At 46.8% G+C, this 23,117-nt stretch overlaps 1 protein-coding gene across 1 annotated transcript in view; it reads left to right on the top strand.

Annotated features, from left to right (window-relative positions):
* Nucleotides 1-17,424, top strand: part of pdzd8 (PDZ domain containing 8) — a 38,865-nt gene extending 21,441 nt beyond the window's left edge. The window contains exons 4-5 of the mRNA XM_068728160.1: nucleotides 12,727-12,889; nucleotides 12,996-17,424. Of these exons, the coding sequence (XP_068584261.1) occupies nucleotides 12,727-12,889; nucleotides 12,996-15,355 (2,523 nt within the window). The 3' untranslated portion in view covers nucleotides 15,356-17,424. The remainder of the gene's footprint in view (nucleotides 1-12,726; nucleotides 12,890-12,995) is intronic.
* Nucleotides 17,425-23,117: the final 5,693 nt, after the last annotated feature.

The raw sequence follows: 23,117 nt of genomic DNA, 5'->3' as shown, positions 1-23,117 counted from the left end.
ACAGAAAGTCGTCCGTTTATCTCTGCTGCCTCCCATTGGTCAACGTTTACTTCAGCCTCTTCATTGTACTGTGAGCTTCAGTCTGCACACCACAGACCACCTGTGAACTGGGTAAAAGAAGCCTGTTCCATTACAGAGTGTGAGATTAGGTGTGTGTGTGTGTGTGTGTGTGTGTGTGTGTGTGTGTGTGTGTGTGTGTGTGTGTTGAGGTCGGGGGGGGTGGGGGCTCTGTCAGGCGTGTTTGCACATCTGCCCTGTCGATTCCATCGTCGGCCCTGAAAGCTGATTCTTGCTGACAGCTTGACCGAAGGGACGTACGCAGCAGCACTACGGCTCACCGTCTCGTTGTGTAGCAGCAGCCGGTTGCGCTCGGTGTGTGTGTGTGTGTGTGTGTGTGTGTGTGTGTGTGTGTGTGTGTGTGTGTGTGTGTGTGTGTGTGTGTGTGTGTGTGTGTGTGTGTGTGTGTGTGTGTGTGTGTGTGTGTGTGTGTGTGTGTGTGTGTGTTCACAGCTGCATGAGGCCCGATGTTCCGCTGCATGTTGTGTGCGATTAGTCTCGTGACCCGGAGCCCAAAATCATCCAGTTTCCCAGACTGTTCCCAGGCACGGGGTTTTCTCCACACAGCATGTGACGTCAGTGATTAGGAAGTCAGGAAATGTGGACGTCTTCCCATCATGCATCTTGATCTGTTTAGGGTCTCTGTCAGAGAGCACTTTCAAGGCTTAGACCAGTAAAAGCCAGACATTCAGACATCTGATATGGTATTTTTGAAAGATTACAGATTTAATTTAAAAATGTAAGAATTAGGTTGTTTATTCGCTATTGTATAGCAGTGAGACCGCTGCTGCCTTGTCCCTGCATTCTATTTTAAATACACTACATTGTTACGATCAGAAGTTGTCAGCGTCATTTAAAACGTGCCAATATATTTCTTCATCCTAAACACAGAGGGCACGGTGAAGACACGGTGTTTTCTATGACACTCCAAAGAGCTTTCGTTTCGTCTTGACTCTCGTGGTCCCTGTGGGACCCACAGTCGTGAGTCCCTTCAGTAAACCTTTAAGTTCTACTGCAGCAGGGTCTGCCAGTCTGCCCCGCTCAGTCCTGGGTCGGGTTGTCCCGTGCCTCCCTTCCCTCCGGTGGGCCAAACCGTATCAGCAGCTCCAGCAGCGTGGTGTCGGTGTCGGCTCTTAGCGTGGACCGGTGGAGCGGCTCGGCTCGGCTCGGCTCCTGGCTGGAGGAGGAGACGCTGCTGCAAAGGCTCTGAGCTGCGACTGCGGGTAGAAGGCCGGATCTGGGTCTGTCCGTGGTGGACTGCTGTAGTCTGAGCAGAAGGCGTTTCAGCTGAACCTGAATTCTTTTTTGATCTAATTTCTGATTTTAGGAATAATATGACTGCTGTCAATGTTGAATGGCCTGGATCAGGTTGAACATGAACACATACTGCACATACAGAGAATGAAGGCCGTAGAACTTTCTCTTATTATATAGTTTGACATGTTTTTAGGTGTAAAATGTTGTAACCCGAGCTGCTGAATGCGCAGCAGGAATCGGGCAGGATGTACGGACCGGGTGGCGAGCGACGTGTGCTGCTGTGGTTGTTCCTATGTAGCGTAAATGAGCTGATAACTGATGTGATAACGGATCAGTGCTTTGACTCTGACCGGCCGACCCCCGGTTCAGCATGTTAGGCTGTATCAGAGGCATCTCTAATTCTAGTCTATTATCTAAACAACTATTCAGAAACTGCAGATTCCAGACTGAAGCAATTCATGCAGATGTAAGAAGTAGAATTTTTTTATTTTATTGTATGGATAATGACGGCAGATTACAGTAAATTATTCATTGGTGATAGTGACTGTACTTGACTGCATTAGTTTGCTCTTTCTGTTCCAAGCGTTAGATTCACTTGTGATTTTAACCATCATAAGTACAGTGAGCTGCAGCAGCTCTGCACATGACAGTAAACCACAGTAACACACTGCGCTATACTTTTGAAATGGGGGGGGGGGGAATTAAGTCATTGGCAATTTTGTTGCAATGTTGCTCCCTCTCATCGTAAATAAAAGTGCTTGTAGACGCATGTTGCATTGATGGAGTCGTCGGTACGCTTCGTAGTAACTATTACTACAGAGGGTTTGTTGTTCAGTTCATCTCGAGACCTTTCAAGAGTCTAGTCCACAGGCCTCACCTGAGACCTCAGGATCAGCCACAGCACTATTTCTGATCCGCTCTCACTACAGCCAATGTTCACTACACACACACAGGCACACACACACACACAGGCGCACACACACACACACACACACACACTCCCCACCAGTCATGCTCGGAGAGGGAGAACAGACAATTTATTCAGGTGATTTTAGCATCTCTGACTCACCCCCCCCCCCCACACACACACACACACACACACACACACACACACACACACACACACACACACACACACACACACACACACACACACCCCCTCTCTTCCCCATCACAGTGGTTGTTTGATGTTCCACTTAGGGTGTCTTTGTGTCTTTAATCTGCCCCGAACACCCGATGAAAGACGATGACACACACACACACACACACACACACACACACACACACACACACACACACACACAGCCTACAACAATGAGTCATTTGGTGCTTCAAGCACCAGAGAGGCCACAGGTTCACTTTCCATTCAGGACTTTTTGGAGTACAGTAGGAGTGGGCAATATCATCGCGGTGTATTTGATTATTTTCATGTGAGACATTTTCTGTTAACTCAATCGATGGTAAATAGTAAATACAAACATCTGACTTCAGCTAATCAAGCAAATGTGATGCTAATTTGACTTTGACACCAGTAAAGAACTAATGCTGACTATTGAGAGGAAGTAAGTCAAAGTGCTCAATGAGTTTCATTATGAAACGTTTGTCCACATAAATATTAAGAGAGATATATATATATATATATATATATATATATATACACACGACTAAGTATTTAATGCTACCTTTTAATACATTGAGACTTTTGAATACATATGCTGATGTGACAGACACATCTCATGCAGTTCAGAACAGCATTTAGACCTTCATGTTAGGAAATAAAACATAGACAAACAGGATGAAATACTAACTGAAATATGTGGAACCTAAAGGTAACAGCTCTGTACATTTCTTTAAATCTGGAAACGAGACAATGTGCTCATGATTCGTCTCTCCTACGACGGCTTTGTTTGTCGTGTCAACATGCACATAATCAAATGGTACCTGAAGGAGACGATCAGCGTTGTGGTTTTTGCAGCGCACACATTGACTTGTGGCAGGTGACGCGTTGGCCGTTCGTTTCCGCCTTGCCGGGCCAATTAAGTGGCCTCTTCTAATTCTGTTTGACAACGGCCGGCCTCGCCGCAGAAAGCAGATTAAAGACATGAGAGGTCGGTCCCACAAGCTGTTTGTTTCTAATCGCTTCTCCCATGGATCAATTCACCTCGGAGGAAACTCAATAGACCAGCCGCTATGTGCATGACGGGCAAAGCCACAGCCATATTACAGCTTCCTTGCCATTTTCATTTGGAATGTATTTCTCTGGTCCTATAGGCATGGCCTCTCATTAGAGAGGGAATGACCCGTTCCTCACCGCAGAGTGTCAGAATGGCTCTACAGAAGTCCAGATGATTGGTCATTAGCCACACTTCAGTACGTCTTTCAAACATCTGTTTTCTGCATGTTCCTGTATCTAGATACAGCATTTAACAAAGTGTGTAAATAACAATGTGCTTGGACCAACACACTCCCTGTTTGTGTTCCGGAGCCTGAGGGGAAGATACAATGCTATCTGAAATCACACATTCTGCTGCCGATGTTTGGTTCAGTGGGAATAAACCCAGCTGGTGCAGCGGCGGATCCTCTTCAGCGCTGCAGAGCCTCTGTATGAATAGAGCTTCGGGTTTTGTTGGAGGTGAATTGCTGTCGTTTAAACTGGAAGAGCACCGATTAAACTTTATAGTCCCTGTACTTGGTACCAAAGTACCTCTGTCTTTCTGGGGAACCCTGTATGAAGAGGAAGCATTACCGAGCGTGTCAGTATCATGTACACTTTGTCTGAGATGTGACCTTTGGAGTGACACCCAGCAGAGGAAGCCTCTCCATGGATTCCTCTTCTAATCTTTGAGCGATCACTCTGAAGGATCTGAGGACTGGCGTGACGTGTGCCCGTCTGCTTTTCTTCTGCTATGTCACTCTGGTTTAGAGTGATGCTAACCACTGACTATTTCTCTGTTTGTACTTTAACAGAAATGATATTATATAGGATCTATTGAGCAGCAGCAGAGCCAAATGAAATAAAATCATTTATTCTTGTCGTGCTCTTCCTCCCTGAATCACTGAGGGTTTGTGTCAGTCCGCTGTTGTGAATATGTTTTTAAAGGGCCAGCAGAGACCAGATGTGGATGCAGCTGTTAGCCTATATGCTGCAGCAGGTTACACAATACCATTAGTATTTACACAAAACACCTGAGCAACACTTCAACGGCGACTTCGCCGACAATGTAGCCGGCCACGCTCGTCCGTTGTGGTGTGAACGGACGCTGTGAACATGGCAATAGAGTGAGATTAGGTGAAAAGCTGTGCAAATGTTAAACGAGTGATAAGTAAATGGTATGTGGTCAAGTGGTCAGACTCCTCCCTGTGGGTTTCACTCGCGTCTCATCGTCTCAAGCAGAGGAGGAGATAGCGTCTGCGTGACGGACGGTGCTCAAAGGAGAGGGAAGACTAAAAATGCCAAATTGATAAGGAGGGAAATGAAGCGTTTCTCCTCTGTAAAGCGGAGCTCGTAGTTTACAGCGTAGCTGTCGCTCCTTACTCCAGGATGATGTCACCGTCACCACCGATCATTCTTTTTCTGATGCCAGTGACAGCTACAAAAAAGGGCCGTGTGGGCGACCGAACCTCTGTTGCTATCTATACAAGTGCAAATTAGGCAACGCACCTTTTTGTTAGCCCGCGTCTCCATGACGACTCCTTTGTTCTTACTGCTTTTGAAACCTGCTTCCTATGATAAAAAGGCAACTTGAGAATTCAGATTGAGAGCGTAGACTGAACTTCAGAGTGATGAATCCACTGAAGGTGCTCCGTGGAGGGATGTGTGTTTTTAGTCATGATGCTCATCATCAATGGAGAAAAGAGAATCTAAGTGAGTAATGATGAGGTCACTAATGAGATGCGTAGAGTGAACTCGGTACGCAGCTTCTTTAACGGTGTCCGATGCAACAACCGCCCCAAGTGATTATTTCCCTCATGTAGGATCTCACTCATTTTTTAGACACACGTGAAATCTTCTTTGTTCTTTGGAGTAAACCGCTGATCATACGTGTGCTCGGTGGCACAGATAGACCCTGGTCTTCTACAGGCTGCTCTCTTTTAAAAAGACGACAGTGATGGAGTAACGTTCCGTGGAAACATCCGGATGGTGTCGCGGTAGTCCTGCTGTGCACCGATAGCTTTGTGCTGTAACTCAACCGCGTCTGTGATGTTGTGTTTGAGAACACAGAATATACCGTTAACCAGCCTGATACACCCACGTAAACACCTGAGCTACTGGCCCCGCTCCCCACCCCTCCACCCCTCCACCCCCGTCACCACTGGGGCTGCTAATTGGATGTGGCAGGGAATTGCGGCGCACTTGCCTTGCAGCGACTCGTACCCTATAACCATACACAAATCGATCTGACATGTGGTATTATATTCAATTACCAAGCGGTGCAGTGACAGGGAAAAGGATTTGCTCAACCCCCCCACCCCCCCACCCCCCCTCTCTGTCTCACACACACCCTCCCAGACCAGCTGGAGAGCAGAGGGATGTTCAGCCAAGCAACAGGAGGTGCTGCTCCACCCGAGCTATCTGTCAAGCAGCGGTTTAGGACCAGCCTGCAGCTAGCCGCCTCTCCCTGGAGATTGCTTTCAGTATACACAGAACCCTCTGATGACTTATTCCACGGAGGCCGGAACAACCCATTCCTCTCAAAAACACCTGTGTATATATATAGTAGAGTAGAGCTGTTGGTATAGACAACGCTAGTTTACTGCATTTAGACTGCGATGTGAATTACAGCTGCATCACTTTCACGAGTCGTTTGTCATCCGTGTCAAGTCGGAGCTGGTTTTGATCAGGGAACGAGAACCGGAGAATCCACAGAAGCTCCGTTCAGCCGTGGCTTCCCTGTGACAGCCCAGTGGAGAAAGTGGATCTGATTTTGTCAGATCCACTTGATCTCTGAACATAACCCCATTTTTAACATCTCCACATAAGCTGATTTTAGATTTCTGGACAAGAATAAGGATTTCTTTTTTTTAAATATACTTTTCCAGGCCGTAGTCAGGATCATTGTCAGTTTACAGTTGTAATACTGGATAATGAATAATTGACCTGAATTTATCTTCTTCGAGAACACGAACGCATTGACCGGTGTGAGCTTCAATGTGAGTTTATCAAAGGTCCACCCTGGTGGACCTCATCTGGTGGATAAAGCATGGTGACACAGTGTGATGCCTTTTGAAATCAACTGTATGTTAACAAACCCTTTCACCTTTTGGGAGTTATAGCTCACCAAAATGAAGCGACGTCTCGGCGATCGACTCTCAGAAAATGCTGCAGCGTCTCTTTATTTGAAATCGGTAGAAGATTTACACCAAGGGTCAAGGATTCAGGACTCTTTGTTTCAGGGTTGTCCCTAGAAAGACAATGTCTTAAAATGTCCACAGAAGGATGGACTGATCAGATTTTGGCAGTCAAAAGTCACTGTGCCCTTTTAAAACCGGTAAAATCTAGTTGTCTAGTGTAGTTCCAGCTGTGAAAAATCAAATATTACAGTAGCAGTTTTCTGTTGGACCTCTATACGGATTAGCGAGGTTACTGCTCTGTAATTGATATTATTTAGCAATGCTAGCAGGTTAGGGGTGGCAGGGTCGGTCGGTCCATCACCATGTCTACGTAGACTGGACTATTTTAACAGCTATTGGATTGAGCGCCATGAAATTATGTATTATTATGTACAAAAGCATTTCTGTTCTCTAAAAAATACAAATTCTGTTCAGAGACGTTCATGAATCCTACTGACTTTGTTGATCCCCTGACCTTTTCTAGCTCTACCAGTTCACTGATAATAAATTGTGATAACTGGAGCGATCCCGTCACTTCACCATCATCTGGTATACTGAAGTGTGTTAAAGCTGCATTCTCTCTAGTGTCCATCAGGGGGCGACTCCTCTGGTTGTATAGAAGTCTAGTCTAAAATGACTCTACTTCTCTCTTGATTTATTCCCTCAGTAAACATTGTAAACATGAGTTTATGGTCTCAATCTGTAGTTTACAGTCTTCTTCAATACAGCATGATGTTCATTTAGTACATTATGCTCCATTTAGAGTCACACAGACCATAAAGCAGGGGATGCTTTAGGGGCGGGGCTACACGCTGATTGACAGGTCTCTACCGTGGCGTTGTCAGGTCCATGTTTTCCTCTTACAACTTTAACCCTTTCACCGTGTGTTTTCACTTCCTGAGAGTCGATTATAACCTCTGTGATCTTATTCAGTGTTTGGTGTCCTCGGCTCCACCTTCTTGTGTCACTTCTGGTTGCAAAAAGCCAAAGATGGCGACGGCCTAAAGGGCGACCTCGATGCACACTCTGTAGACTCTGGTGTTCGTTATCAGCCGCGCCTGCGACGCTTACCTTTCTTCAGCCTGTGAGGCCTCATGAATAAACTGTGAAAGCATCATCACTGTAAGCACTTTAAGGTCATGTGGTTGAGATCAAAGATGGGTGTGGAAAATATGGTTTTAATAACACACCCCAGAAATATGTGTTCAAAAAGAGGCTCGGTAATTTCTTAAAACAGCTGGCCACAGTAGATGTTAGCAAACAATGCTCAAAACAGGAGGAGGTGATTTGTTTGGGACTATTTTCAGCAGCGGATTAATCCACATTTAATGCTCTGGTGAGTATTTTGGGGCAGCGGGACTTTGTATGTGTAAACATTGTTTGTTTCATTCTTGTTTGACAGAGCACACCACGCGTTTCATCAAGTGTGTGTGTGTGTGTGTGTGTGTGTGTGTGTGTGTGTGTGTGTGTGTGTGTGTGTGTGTGTGTGTGTGTGTGTGTGTGTGTGTGTGTGTGTGGTATCTCAACCTCTGTGAGGCAGCCCATTAATGTGAAAGTGTAACAGGAAGTGAAATTGATGGTTTTATTGCAGTGAGTGTTTTATTCAGGGATCAAAGGAAGACTTGTCTGGGTTTTGGTCCCGGAGGTAAAAAAAAGCAGCTTTAAAGCAGTGATAGCTGCCATTTGAACATATTAACCTTTCATTTGTTCTCTGTGGCAGTGTAGATAAAAGAGAGACTGGATTTGCTGGAATAGATAGTGAATTACTCCATTTACATCTGGCCAGTTCAGCGTTCTTTGTTCGTCTTTTCTGCTCCGAGACGAGGAAGCGAGAGCTGCTCGTTGTCTCGGTCGATGTTAACGAGGTTAGTCCAGTCAGCGCTGCTCAGCCCTGAGAGAAAACTCTTCTCCGCAACAGTTTGGTGAAGCACCACATCGCTGCTTTCTCTCTGCAAAGACTCCTATTTTACCGTTTCTTTGACTTCAAGGAAATGTGCTCCTCGTCTCCCAAACTGTCCTCATTACGAATACTTTCCAAACCCTCTGATCCTTCTCCAAACCTCTCTGTGTTCAGTTTGAGCTCTGGAATATAGATAGTTTGAACCAAACGTCTGCTGTGAACGCACCTCATGACTGCAGTCTCCTAATTCAACGATCATTTATTGTCATTATGCATCAAACAGCGGTGCATTGCTGTAGTGCATTCTTTACATTTGCATCATGAGGAACGTAAACAGCAGCAATCAAACCAACCCTCTGATCAGATAGTGTGGCCGACGTCTTCTCATTCATAGTTGGACGTGAGGAAAACATCGTTCATCGACTCTGACTGTGTTTGAGCACCAAGCATGGTGATGTAAACACAGAGTCCTCCTCCTCTGGTCCACCCGGGTCCTGCTCTCTGTTAGAGATGTGGGCTCAGTAGCCACTGGCCTCCTGTCAGCCGGGTTAGCCTCAAGTCTGATTTCATGCATCCCGTTTCCCTGCGACCGAACCTCAGACCGCTACGAGCATGCTGGGTAGTGGAGCGGCCTCGGGTCCTAGCTGGGTTAGCTTAGCTTCCATCAGGCTCCTCCCTCTCGGTGGCGTTTGGTCCAGCAGGTCTGGCTAGGTGGTCTTTACACTGGAAGACTGCTTTTTAACAGAGAGTTTATTTAACATTCAGGTAAAGAAGTATCTTTTTAGGTTGTAAGACGTTCTGTTTTAATTCTCATGGTCTCTCTCTGGACTTTTTAAAGTATGCTATGCTGCAGGCATGGTTCCCTGGGCGCACTCTCCACCATCATACATGCTGTTTATACTGATAGGGATGAGGGGGAGACCTTAAGGCTGAGTCCCTACCGCTTGGGTCCCAGTCCGGCCCACCACATCCCCTCTCTCTCCTGCCTTTCCCGTCTGGTTCTCACAATCGCATAACGATATGATATATTAAAATGATGATAAGAAAGATGGGTTTATTGTAGTGCTTAAACCTCCAGCTTCATATCTGAACCCAGCGGTCTTATCACTGGAGTGCTGTGTGCACCGACATGTGATCAGGTACATGCGAGTGTCTGTGATCGTGAGCACGTATTGGTGGTGTAGTGTGCAGAAAAGGGAGATTGCCATTATTTGCACTTCAGAAGAATGGACTCACCTTTTGTAAATCTATTTTAGGCTCAGTTCCACATCGCAGCCGGAGCTGCAGCTGTCTACACACAGCTGCAGCTCTGCTCCGGTCACAGTGGGGATGTGCATCACCTGCACTCACCGTACAGCAGCTGTTACTCAATGGGCTCAATGCCACTGCTCTCAAAGTGTGACTCTGGAGTGGCCGAGCAGAAGCTGACCCACTCGGCGCTGGATCTGGAGTTACCATCTGTTAGCGCATGTGCTGGATGAATAACTAGAACAACCAGCCACTCTGGTTGGTACAGCAAGGGACGTGAGACTGATGCATTCATGTTAGATTCAGAAATAGGGTTGAAGTAAATTATGATTTAATCCATCTATTTCTGCTGTATGACCCTCCGTGTGTTTGGAAATAGAAGTCCAAAATGTACCGTTCTTAGATCCACAGGAGCTACTTGTGTGTGCAGTTATGAAGACAGCTAGTGTAGTGGAACATGAGTGTATGTACACAACATCATGCATGTAGGATTGATAATCCTGAGACTGACTGAACTGATGGTTGCATATTGTGGGTAAGCGTTCTGGTCCGTGTTCTGTTGTTGCAGACAGCCTTGAGGTTCACGGTGTTTTCCACCAGAACCTTCCTCCACACTGAGTAACGGTCAGCCTTCACGCCCCCCCCCCCCCCCCCCCCAGAGCAACCTGTTGCCTCTACAATGTTGTTATCGTGTTCGTGGAAGAGCTGTAACATGGTCAGATCAGATTAAACCTCCACACACACACACACACACACACACACACACACACACACGATGAGAGTTCTTAAAACATCTGAGAACATACAAAGCTTTGACAATGATTCTTGTTGTTGAAAGTGACTATTTGTCATATTTAGTATTCAGTAGTAGTCCAGGACTGTCTGCCTTTTAGCTCCAACGTGTTGATTTAAAGATCATGATGCCTTAATCTGAATGAACGTGGAGAATAAATGTCATCATAAATCACCATGGCAACCTATGTCGTCTGACAGATGATTTGTAAACTCCGACGTCTGCTTCAGGCTCTTTGTTCACCACAACTGCACAACAGTCTCACCGGCAGTGAAGAGCGCTTGATGAATTTGTACCAACAAGCGTCGCAACAACAGCGTGAAGTTCAGGATCAGAACAGAGAAATAATAATCCGTTTACTCCTAACGTAATCTCATGTTTCACGGCGCAACATGTTTGTTTGAGATTACGATATACTCTTTCTTTGAGTTGACACCATTTTGAACCATTCATACGCTGAGCCAAGAAATAAATACTCATTATGCAAAATGGCCAATTTATATTAGTAGGCCGATGTCATTGGAATATAATTATTGATGCATTAATGTGTTACTACTGAATAAATCCTTATTCTAAGTTATTGAATCTGTAAAGTAGCCTGACTAGTCACTGATATCGTCAAATACCCGTAGTGAGTCACAGGACAGTGTTTCCCTCTGAGTGGACTCCATGTATGACGTTACATACAATGGAAATACTCAAGTAAAGCACAAGTACCTCAAAATTGTACTTAAGTGCAGTACTTTAGTAACCTAAATGTACTTAGTTACATTCTACCACTGCAAGAACACTGAGTGGTTTATGAGTACAAAGTTCCATCTATCCCTGGACTCTTTGGTGCCCCCCCCCCCCCCATGTGCCAGCTTGTGTAGGTTATCTGCTCATTCACAGCCCGTCCTAACTCAATCACCGCCTTCCACCAGAACCAGAACAAATGACAGCAGGGGAAATTACAGTCATTCGTCTCCGTCTACCCACATCATGTCGGCCCTCCTTTTCTGTCTTCTAAACCAGGACACCTGTACAATCTTCCTCCTCCTCCTCCTCCTCCTCCTCATTTAGCTCTGTCTCTACCAGGACGGATCCTACCATATGTGTCTCTAGTATGTAAGCTGACAGTTTCCCCCCAATCACAGTCCAGACTGCATCTGCATGTGTTTCCATTCACCGCTGATCACCAGCATGTGACGCACGTCTTCTACTGTAACTGAGGCCGTCCTCTGATGGAGGACCTGTCACCTCCACATCACAACAGGTGTGTTGGGGATACGTGACTTGGACTGTGTGCGGTGGCTGTTATTAAGGCAGCTGGGAGTGGGGGGGGGGGGGGGGGGGGGGGGGGGGGGGGGGTTTAATTGCAGCTCTTTCTCCTGCCACAGAATTACTGCTTTCAGTTTGAGTCAAACGTCTGGAGGCAGACGTCAGTGTTGCACTTGAGGCATTTGTCAACTCGAGCTTTATTTCCGTTCTTATTATTCTGCATCTGGGCAAAAGAGATTGTTTGTTTGTAGACCTTTAACACGAAGACATTCATTTTAAAGACATACAGTATGTTCTGGTTAAGCTATTCCATTCTACTGAAATAATGTGTACATAATGGAACTGTGCCTGTCCCTCCCTCTCTCTGTCAGAACACTTCTTAATCACTTTTAAATCCGTGTTCCTTTTACTGAGCAAAGTGTTGATGGACATCCGTTGTGGTCGATTCATTGCTAACCCAGATATGTTACAAACATCTCAAACCAGTACATCATTTATATTCATTAACAAAACCAAAATCATTAATAATCCAAAATTAAACACATTACACTGTCTGTGTGTGTGTGTGTGTGTGTGTGTGTGTGTGTGTGTGTGTGTGTGTGTGTGTGTGAGAGATGACATGAAGACAAGAAAGGCGCTAAACAATTTTACCATTCACCAAATCTCCTCCAGGTCTTAATATCTATAATAATTAGACACATTTAGGAATAAATAAGTGCTGCTTCGTACTGACAAAGGGAGAGTGAACCTCTTGCTTTTGATAATACATTATTCATGTTCTTGCACACCACAGTCCTACTAAGTTATCAGCTTGACCTTTGACCTTTTTAAATGAAGTCCGGTCCTCATCGTACCTTCTCTGTTCACATGTGTGCGTCAGACGGAGGTCACCAAGGGGCCGTGCGGCAGCGTCGGGATGACGTTCAGACACGTTCCTGCCAGCGAGGGGGACGCGGTGCATGTCAGCATCGAGACGGTGACGCCCAACTCTCCCGCCGCCTTGGCAGACCTGCAGAGGGGCGATCGCCTCATCGCCATAGGAGGTTTGAAATGTTTGATAATTGTTAGTCAGCAAAACGTTTTTGAAAAAAATGTCAGTCCTTCACACTACTGATAGAAACCTGTTTCCTGTTCTTGAACGTCTGACAGGTGTCAAAGTCACATCCTCGGTTCAAGTGCCCAAGCTGCTGAAGCAGGCTGGAGAGCGGGTGGTGGTACTTTATGAGAGACCCGTTCGTCACCAGACCCCCTCCTCGTTTGGAAGCCTCGGGACTCTTCAGGAGGGGTTTGGGCAGCTGGAGGAAACTGGTTTCATTTCGCAGCCAGGGGGTTTTGAGGAAGACCCAGCCCCCATCACCACCCTTTCTGACATATCCGACAGCAAAGACATGGACTCTGAGTTTGAAGAGTTGATTGTAGACTCCAAACTTAGCCAGACTGGTGGCCCTAACAGCAGCACCACAAATACCAGTGATACTAAGGAGGATTCCTTCCTTACAGTAAACCAAAGCCCCAAAAGGACTGTGGCCAACCTGGCCTCGAAGCCCCTTGGTACCATATCACCCATCCTTAACCGCAAGTTGAACCTGGTGGGTCTCCAGTCACCACTAAAGCCCCAGCCCAAAGAATCACCAAAGCCCTCACCACATAAATCCCATAGTGATCCAATGGAGGGTCTGCAACGCCCCACTGTCCCTCCCCCACCTCCTCCCTCTCGCCCCCCAGTGCCGCCAAGGCCTCAGATCCGGTTGACGTCGGCCTCCTCAGAAACCAGTCTTTTGGAAGGCATTGATTCTTTAACAACGACTAATGTCACTGCTGTTCCTGCTACGACTAGCACCATCAGCACTACTGAAAAGTCTCCAGAAAAAGCTCCTCTCACTGGAGCCAATGAAGACAAGAGCAGCACGGAGAAGACCTGTGTCAAACAGGCTGAGGCAAAGCAGTCTACTAGGCCGGCAGAGTCCAGCGATGAGCTGCCGGTCCCGTCCACTGGGACCAGCAGCAACAAAGCTGACCCTGCAAAGGACAAAGCATCCGAGAGCTCCTGCAGCACACGGGACAGTCTAGAGGACCATTCCCTCTGGGAGTCCCCAGAAACCATGTTTCGTAACCAGACGGCACGCTGGCCTAAGGCCTCTGTCCTGTTTGAGGTAGAGGGCAACCATAAGTACCTTAATGTAGCTCTGTGGTGCAAAGATCCCTTTAAGCTGGGCAGTTTGTTGTGCCTGGGACATGTCAGCCTCCAGCTGGAGCATATAGCCCTGGAATGCATGGCCACATCTTCGGCCGAGTACCAGAGCACCTTCAGGTTGGGGCCTCCGGAGCCCAGAGCTAACGTCAGTCGCACTGCGCTACGGAGCCTCAGCAGCCACAAGGGCTTCAATGAGAAGCTGTGTTATGGAGACGTTACTCTGAACTTCTGTTACGCAGCTGAGGGGGACTTTGAGTACCCAGGAGGGCTGGCAGAAAGGGAGCGAGAGGGGAGTCTCCAGGATGAGGATCTAAGGGAGAGGGAGCATATCCCCGCTGCGCAGCGCGATGACTTGGCCTACAGCGCCATGCAGTTGGTGGAGCTTCGTCACAACTTCCAGGACACCCAATTCCAGAACCCCACGTGGTGCGAATACTGCAAGAAGAAGGTTTGGACCAAGGCAGCCTCTCAGTGTATGGTCTGCGCCTACGTTTGCCACAAGAAATGCCAGGACAAGTGCCTCGCTGAAAATCCCTTCTGTGTGGCAGCAACTGAACGTCGCGGAGCTGACCCTGAAGCCAAGTCCACCATTAACCGGGCCACCACTGGCCTCACGCGTCACATTATCAACACCAGCTCCCGCCTGCTTAACCTCCGCCAGGTGCCCAAGACTCGGCTGGTTGAGCAGGTGGCTGATGTGGCGCCTGGAGCGGTGGAGCCCTCGCCTAAGCATACGCCGAACACTTCAGACAATGAGAGCAGCGATACCGAGACCTACACGAGCGGCGCCAGCCCCTCCAAGCAGCCCGTCGGCAGCGGTGGCAGTAATAAACTCGTACGCAAGGAAGGTGGGTTGGACGACAGTGTGTTCATTGCGGTGAAGGAGATAGGCCGCGACCTGTACCGGGGGCTGCCCACAGATGAGCGCTCTCAGAAGCTGGAGTTGATGCTGGACAAGCTGCAGCAGGAAATTGACCAGGAGTTGGAGCACAATAACGCCCTGCTGCTGGAGGAGAGGGAGGCTGCAGATGCCCGGCGCAAGGCCCTTATTAGTACTGCCCTGGCCAAGTCCGGGGAGCGACTCCAGGCCCTCACGCTGCTGATGATCCACTACCGAGCAGGAATTGAGGACCTGGAGTCAGTGGAGAGCACCTCTCCTTCAGAGCAGCAGGGCTTTAAAGGCAAAGGAGAAGGCCTGGAGGAGGAGGCCCTGATGGGGACAGAGGTCTATGACAGTGACATATGCAGCCCCGTGGAGGTGCAGCTGCTGGATGACATTACGGAGGAGCAGATCTGTGTGGAGGCGCTCCACTAAAAAGACTAGAAAGGAGAAAGAAGAGGAAACGTGGACTGTGGGCTCCAAATGAAAATGTGTCCAGTTTGTTTATGGAGATTAGGGAATTTCAGCAGTCCATTGAAATGTTGGGTGTCCGGTGTTTGATTCACCCGTTTTTTATTTCCATGGGTAAAGGAGTTCCCTCCCTAAAGATTCATGTTGTCGGTGTTTTGATTTGCACAGTATGATGCCGTTTCCATGCTCTTGGTTTCCTGAGGGAAGCTTGAGAGCTGCATTGTTATCCGCCCTCAGTAGTGCTGCATGTGTGTCCTCCAGTTCTGTTTTACTGCAACTTCAAAATGTCACGGTAAGCGATGACGTCAGTCCGCTCTCCTGTCTATAGCCGCTTTGACTTAAGAACATGAGCACATTTCTGCGCTCGACTCGTCTGAGTCGTCTAACCTTTTGGGGAAGGAGAATATTTGATCAATGTTAGTTTCCTGTGAGTAACGGAGCTGTATGAAGGTGACATATTTGAGTCCGTAACAGTGTGAAGACTGCCGGGGAAAAGCAGGTTTAGACGTCCACCTCATGTTTTATTCCAGCCGTCCGTGTTTTTAGTTGAGCCTTGTTTTATACAGTAATATATTTCTCTCTGAGCTCTCTGATCAGTGGAGTGAGTCTTTCTTTGCTCTGTTAGCTCCTATCTCACACGTCACCATGTTGTTTCTGCTCCTCACAGGGGTGAGGAGCTCCTAATTAATCCACTTCTGTTGAGTCACATTGCTGAACACCCCGTCAGCTTCTGAAACTCGATCAAACCGTCACGTGAGAAATACATATTTGATGCATAACTTTTGATTAATCTCTGAATGAATGTTTCCCAGGAGCTCTCATGACGTAAACATCCTCCATTGGTTTAGTGTGTGTGTGTGTGTGGAGATGATTTTCATGCTTCAGAAGATGTCATGTAGTGCAGATTATTTGCCTTCATGAGTTGTTTTCATGCCCATATGAATGTATGTTCAGCCCTGAGCTTGGTGTGTACAGTTGTGGGGCGCTGCCTTCCCCGTCCAGAGTCAGCGTAGCCTGTGAGCGAGTTTCTAACATGAGCAGCTGTTCATTCATCCTCCACACCTTCAGAGAGACGGTGAGGCTGAGGAGGGAGTAGCTCCCTCTCACATATCTGAGAACAAATCCACCCTGGAACCCTGAACTATTCCTGTTTTCTGTTTACATGACGCATTTCCAGCACATCTACGAGTGAGTCCGTTTTGAGTACATGTGAAGAGTTTTCAGGCTTTCTAAAACTATCAGCAGCAGGTTTTGGTCCGGATTGGGAAGGACTGAAAGACCAGTAAAGGGCCAACGGTCCGGTGGGGGATGGGCATCAGGGCTAGGACTCCGGTTCTCTTCAGATATCAGAGGGACTCATCCCAGCTAATGCAACACGAGAAGTAACCCGTGAGAAGCAAACGCACATGTCCTGTTGTCTGTAGGAGACGTGTTGCTCGCGTGATCTTTGGCTTGCCGGCTGCTATACGCGTCAAATCTCTCTCGTCTCTGTATATCCAGATCTTTTGTGCAATATTTTTGTAGGAAATGAAGCTGATAATCAGGAATGAATCCCCATGTCTGTGACTTCTCTTCTGTTTTCTTTAAACGTGTGTGTGTGTGTGTGTGTGTGTGTGTGTGTGTGTGTGTGTGTGTGTGTGTGTGTGTGTGTGTGTGTGTGTGTGTGTGTGTGTGTGTGTGTGTGTGTGTGTGTGTGTGTGGAGGTGTTCTCTCCCCTCCTCCTGGCCTGATAGGCGCTGCTTTTGCTGCTGCATCTGTTACAATGTGCTCTTCCACAGATCTCATAATCAAATGCTTCTGCCCCCCCCCCCCCCCCCCCCCCCATCCCTAACCTTTGAAACTGCACTTACAGTAGGACCGCCCACCGCGGCGTCAGCAGGTCGAGATGCCGTTTGTTTCTCATCGTGTGTGTGTGTGTGTGTGTGTGTGTGTGTGTGTGTGTGTGTGTGTGAGGGATGTGGCACACACTCTTCAAAAGGCTCATGTGATGAAGCTTTACTGTACATAAACCTAAATAAACAAGCTCAAATGAATCCCCATCACTCTGCGTTGTGGTTTGATCCGCTCACACAGAAGAACTTCTGAAGGCAGTCTGTGATCCAATGTAACCTCAGCAACAAAGACCCAGACACAAGACCTGAACCTCCTGTTGATCCACATGAGATGACCTTCAGACACGGGGACTAACTCTGGAGTCTGAGTCTCAGCTTCATTTACATAAAACACACACAACACACTTCTTTCACTTCAAGTCAGCTGATGGTATTTTATAGCATGAGGTTGAGTTCTTGTGTACGGTATGTGATCATACGTTTACTCAGTTACTGCACGTTTACTCAGTTACTACACGTTTACTCAGTTACTGCACGTTTACTCAGTTACTGCACGTTTACTCAGTTACTACACGTTTACTCAGTTACTGCACGTTTACTCAGTTACTGCACGTTTACTCAGTTACTACACGTTTACTCAGTTACTACACGTTTACTCAGTTACTGCACGTTTACTCAGTTACTGCACGTTTACTCAGTTACTACACGTTTACTCAGTTACTACACGTTTACTCAGTTACTGCACGTTTACTCAGTTACTACACGTTTACTCAGTTACTACACGTTTACTCAGTTACTACACGTACACTCACTCACTCACTGGTGTGTACAACAGTCTGCATTCAGAAGTCCATGTGAGTTTAGATCAGTTTTTTGTGTAATTGGGTCAAAGTGGTTGTGCGTTGCGTTCTGCAGACATGGAGCAACACGAGGCTCTTTAGTGTCCACATAGAACACGTTTAATGAACACACCAGCAGTGTCTTCTGCTCTGCATTAAAACAAAGGAGGCTCGGCGTATGAACGCTCTGCTGTATCGGCTGTGACCTTTCAGAGCGAGTCTACTGTGTCATTAGGGCGGAGATTAACACCGACGTCTAATCTCTGTTTACCGTGGTGTCGGTACGTTTGATTACGTCGATGACATTTCATTTTGAAGCGGCACGTCACTCGTCCGTCTCCACTCTCTTCAGACGTGATGTCCCGTCTCCGCTGCCGGCCTTGAGGAGGACGTCGTGATGTGAGCTCCTGCAGAAGAAGCTGAGGAACCTGTTTTTCTTTTTCTTTACATACGTTGGGTACGTAGCCTCAGAGTTACACGTCTCCCTTCGTAGGTGCAGATCTGATGCAAAGACATTTTGGGTTCTTAGAGCAGAGGGAAGGTGTAGCGTGAGGATCTGCACAGTAACTGAAGCCCAGTGTGGAGATGGACAGGCTGATTACAGTGCGTCCGCTCTCACGTCTCCCCGTCACGGCAGCTCATTTTGCTGTCTCCCACCAGTTACCGAACTGAAAAGCCTTTATATATCTCCACAGGTACCTGTACACGTTACTGTTCACTAACGGTCACGTCAACGACAGAAAAGAGCCTTTAGAGGAACACCAGAAGTGTTTGTAACACACCAAAGCTCTCTCTAGCTTCATTTCATGTCATTTCTGAGGAGGAAACGTCTTCTTTCAGAGTACACCACGTTTAATAGAGGATCTGGGGTTCATGAGACAAAAAGAAACAAAAGATAACATCCAGCCAATGAAGTACATGTAGGAGAGCTCACACACTGACATCAGCACACACGTGTATGTTTGTGAATATTTGCAATAGATGTTGGGTGAACAAACACGACACACATTTGAATATCCACACAACAGCAGCTCGATGAGAGGAGGCTCAGAGCAGCGAGTTGAGTCCCGGCTCAGACCTCCACATGTCTGGACCAGCCGCTCCGGTTCTGTGCCGTTAGAACCGTGGTGCTGTTTCACCGACACAGTCGAGTAGTTTTCACAACCCATCAGCAAGTTTACGAGGAAATCAAAGAACACTACATGTGACAGAACAGTGGAACATTAGTAGATTCTGAACATTAAGTACATTACAGGAGCCTTCTTCAAGCGCTACCAATAAATCAGCTCCTAGTGTAGAACTTCACAAATATATGGAATCTGATTACCTTTCATAAATATAAAAAAAATGTATGAAAGGGAATGGGGGGGGGGGGGGGGGGGGGGGGTTATCTCATGGCTTAGGGTTGAATCTCAGGGGGCGGAGCCAAATAAACCATTTTTTAAACATGTGGCCAAAATATAGCAACATTTCCTGTAATTGAACATTAAAACAGCTGTTTTCCACTCAATCATGACCACAGCAGTTAACATACAGAACAAGACAAGACTGTCGTTAGCTCTTCATAATTATAATAATACTTTAATAATAATTATCTACACCACAGCTCCCACAGTGTTGTACCAGTGCAGCCTCGGTCGTCGTTAGTGTTCAGTCTAACGTTCTGCAGGGTGTTGGCTCTGTCCTCTGAGGATAAACCGCTGAGATCATGTAAAGACATTTAAAGACATGTAAACACTGAATACCCTTGTGCTGTCCATCTGAGAGTGGAGCACGTCGTCGTCCAGTTATTCAGACATTAATGATTGTACAATAACTGCAACAACAATGTAAGGCATGGTAAACGCATGTTGTGTGAATACTTCAGAAATAGATGCTGCTTGACATCCTGCCTCTCTCCAGCCTCGACTAGTCTGCCTACGCTGTCAGTGGTGGTGATTGATTTTCCCAAATCCATTGTAGAAAAGTGGATATTTGACTGAAGGACACGATCAACGCCTTTGGCCGTGAAAATGTTTTGATCTCTGTGAATAAGAGGCAACCAGCGGCGTCAGCTGTGTTGAACCCAACTGTAAGGCGGATATCGGTATTTTAGTAAACATCAGGTCTCAGGTCAGTGTTATCAGAAAAATCATTATTATTGAACTAATGGTTATGATTGTATGAAATAAAAAAACCTTAATATAAATGATTCCAGTGTGACATGTTGAAATGAGCAACAATGAGGTCGATTACTAGAGGGATTATTCGAGGGATTAGAGCTCAGTGTTTGAGAGGCTTTTTATTCACGGTAGGGTTGGTAAATGTCAGAATATTGAATATAAACACACAATATTCCCTGATGGTACCTTTACTTTAAAGGAATAGTTGATCAATCTTTTCCTCTAACTCTCAGCAAGAAAGCAAATCAGTGTTCCCCGAGACGTCAGGCTGTTCCTTCACTGCGTATCGGTGAATGGAATACAATATATATATATATAAATACACTACCAACCACTTGGCACACGAGGCAGAGAACCTTTTCCACAGCTGACATTTGGACTAGTCATAGCAGGGGAAACAAGTCGGTAATAACGTTAATGACGGCTTGGGGCAGAAACACACAGGAAGTGACAACGTTGCCAAGAAACGCCGACACCTCCCCCACGCAGCAGCCGGTGGGCAGATCCGTCGAGCTGTCAATCAAAAGGCGGTTTACTGCTGCTTCCACTGTTGTCGGGTGACGAGGAGGCAAAGCTAAAGTATCAGCCGACTGGAGGGAGACCTCGACGCTAACGACAGCGCTGACCACCCATCTGTTCATCCCAGGAGAGAGTCCCTGCACCTAACAAGTCTGCAGGGTCCAGTCTAGACTGGTAAACACTTTCTCACAAACAGAACCCGAGCAGTTCTGTATCAGCAGCCAAACCTCCTCCACTCTAGTGCTGAACCCCTGAGCCCCCCAGGGCTGTGTGCTCAGGCCCCTCCTGTTCACGCTGTACACCCACCACCGCTAGCCCAGACATGAGGAGCAGTCTGTTGGGAAGTTTGCAGAAGACGCTGCCGTCATCAAACAGAAATGAGACTTCAAATAGAGAGTGAACAACCTGCTGCTCAACATCGCTCAAACCCAGGAGCTGCCTGTTGATTTTACAAAGACACTTGCCTCTGTCTACATCAATGGAGCTGAGGTGGAGCAAGGGAACACTTTTAGGTTCCTAGGAATCAGGTGATCAGGTTGGTACCCATCTGCTGAGCGTCAGTGATATCGGTGAGAAGAGGTGCCTGCGACAAAACCCACCCAGCCGCAGCCTGCTCACCAAGTATCAGCTGCCGTACCACCACCACACTAACGAGCAGCTTCTTCCCTCAGGCTGTGACAGCCCTCAACTCGTCCTCATCGTCCTCATCGTCTTCACCACGACTCTCACCAACCTCAGCGATACATGTTCAACATGTCTCTAGATTGCACTAGCACAGAGAACCTGTGTCACTATGAAACACAGTGTTCTATTTGTGGTCTAGCTCACACTGTGCCGTACATGTTCATTCCGTGTGCCTCGTCTGCCAAGCGTCAGCTCCCCAGCCTCCCCAGCCTCCCCAGCCTTCATCTCTGGCTCAGCTCTTCACAACTGCCTTCAGCCCTGCTCCCACCTTCTACTTCGCTCTCCTCCTGCTGTCTGTGCCTGAACATCGACTACAACTACGTCTCACTGAGCAGTCTATTGGATAAAGAGAGCTGGACTTAAAACCGTGTGGCTATTTTAATACAAATCAATGCAGAAGCTGCATCTAATAACATTGTTGTAAAATAATAAGTTATATAAGCTAATATGTCAGCTGTCAGGTGTGACTTTGCTTCCCTTCCAGGTCTGGACTTCTCTGAACTACCTGCTAGTCTCTTCTTTAAGCGTGAGGGGTTTTCTCCAGAACCAATGGCTCGCTGCTTTCTAGGTCTTTCTACCTCAGTTCCACTGAGTGTCCAAGGAGGCCACTGACGTGCAGCAGTGTGCAGCAGTGTGCAGCGTCGGCAGCTTTCCTCCCAATGGCCACAGCCGCATTTAAAACCATGAATGCAAAATGAAGGCCAATGACATCTGTGCAAATCATTTGGTTCAAGTTCAGTTTTGGTGAACTTTGACACTTAAGCTTCTTCTGACCAATTATCAAACAGTGTTGACGGCGCTGACCGATGAGGGGACGGAGAGCTGGAGAGTCCTGAACAGAACGGATATCATATTTGCTGCGACGCACCATCTACCTTTATCTCATTTATCTTATTAATTCATTAATACATTTTAAGATAATGCTGTGTTGGATGCATGTCTGTCTAGGAAGTTTTACATTATTTAAAAACATGCATCAGTAGCAATGAGAGGCCTACAGCAAAGATCGAGTAAGTGTGTGAGATCGTGTGGAAGTTTGTAGTTTATTAAATTAGCCACTTTTTATCAGCCAGACTATATTGGGTGATAATGCATGATAATGATAATGCATTGTGAAAGCATGACTATGGTGTGGAACTTGTGGACATATGGCTTCTCTCTATTTCTTCATTCAAATAGTGTGGCTAGTGTGAACAATTACAGGCTGGGTTCTTCTTTTTTAACAGAAATACTTTTACCAGTTAATTACTCTTTCAATTTAAAGCTATTGTCAATGAACTTGACACTTCACATTGTTCACATTGTTCACATCAACAACGTGACGGTAAAAGGAAGGCTGGACGGCTCTGAAACTCTGCAGAACGTCTTTCATTCTCTTAAAATCAATCATCAGAAAATGACAAAATGGAATCAATGAGTAACTATCACAACCAGTTCTCACCCCGAACTCGTCAAATGCCGCCACTCGGTCAGTGGTCCTCAGCGTCCGTTACCAACACACGAGACGGCCTTCAGCGCCTCTGCTAGGGATCCAGTACTCGGTTTAGACGTCCATGTTTGTTCAACGAATAGAGTAACCACACGTTTTGAAATGAATGTGCACTGCAAGCTATGCGATGTTAAACTTGTGTATCATAGAACATCTAGTTCATTGATTAAAGCGACAGATAACAGGTAACGCTAGCAGTGA

The sequence above is a fragment of the Cebidichthys violaceus genome, unplaced genomic scaffold (genome assembly GCF_023349555.1).
Source record: "Cebidichthys violaceus isolate CVI_PGR_0920_01 unplaced genomic scaffold, fCebVio1.0.p SCAF_10, whole genome shotgun sequence".
Classification (NCBI taxonomy): domain Eukaryota; kingdom Metazoa; phylum Chordata; class Actinopteri; order Perciformes; family Stichaeidae; genus Cebidichthys; species Cebidichthys violaceus.
Note: the sequence above shows the minus strand (reverse complement) of the source record. Positions and strands in the feature narration are given on the sequence as shown.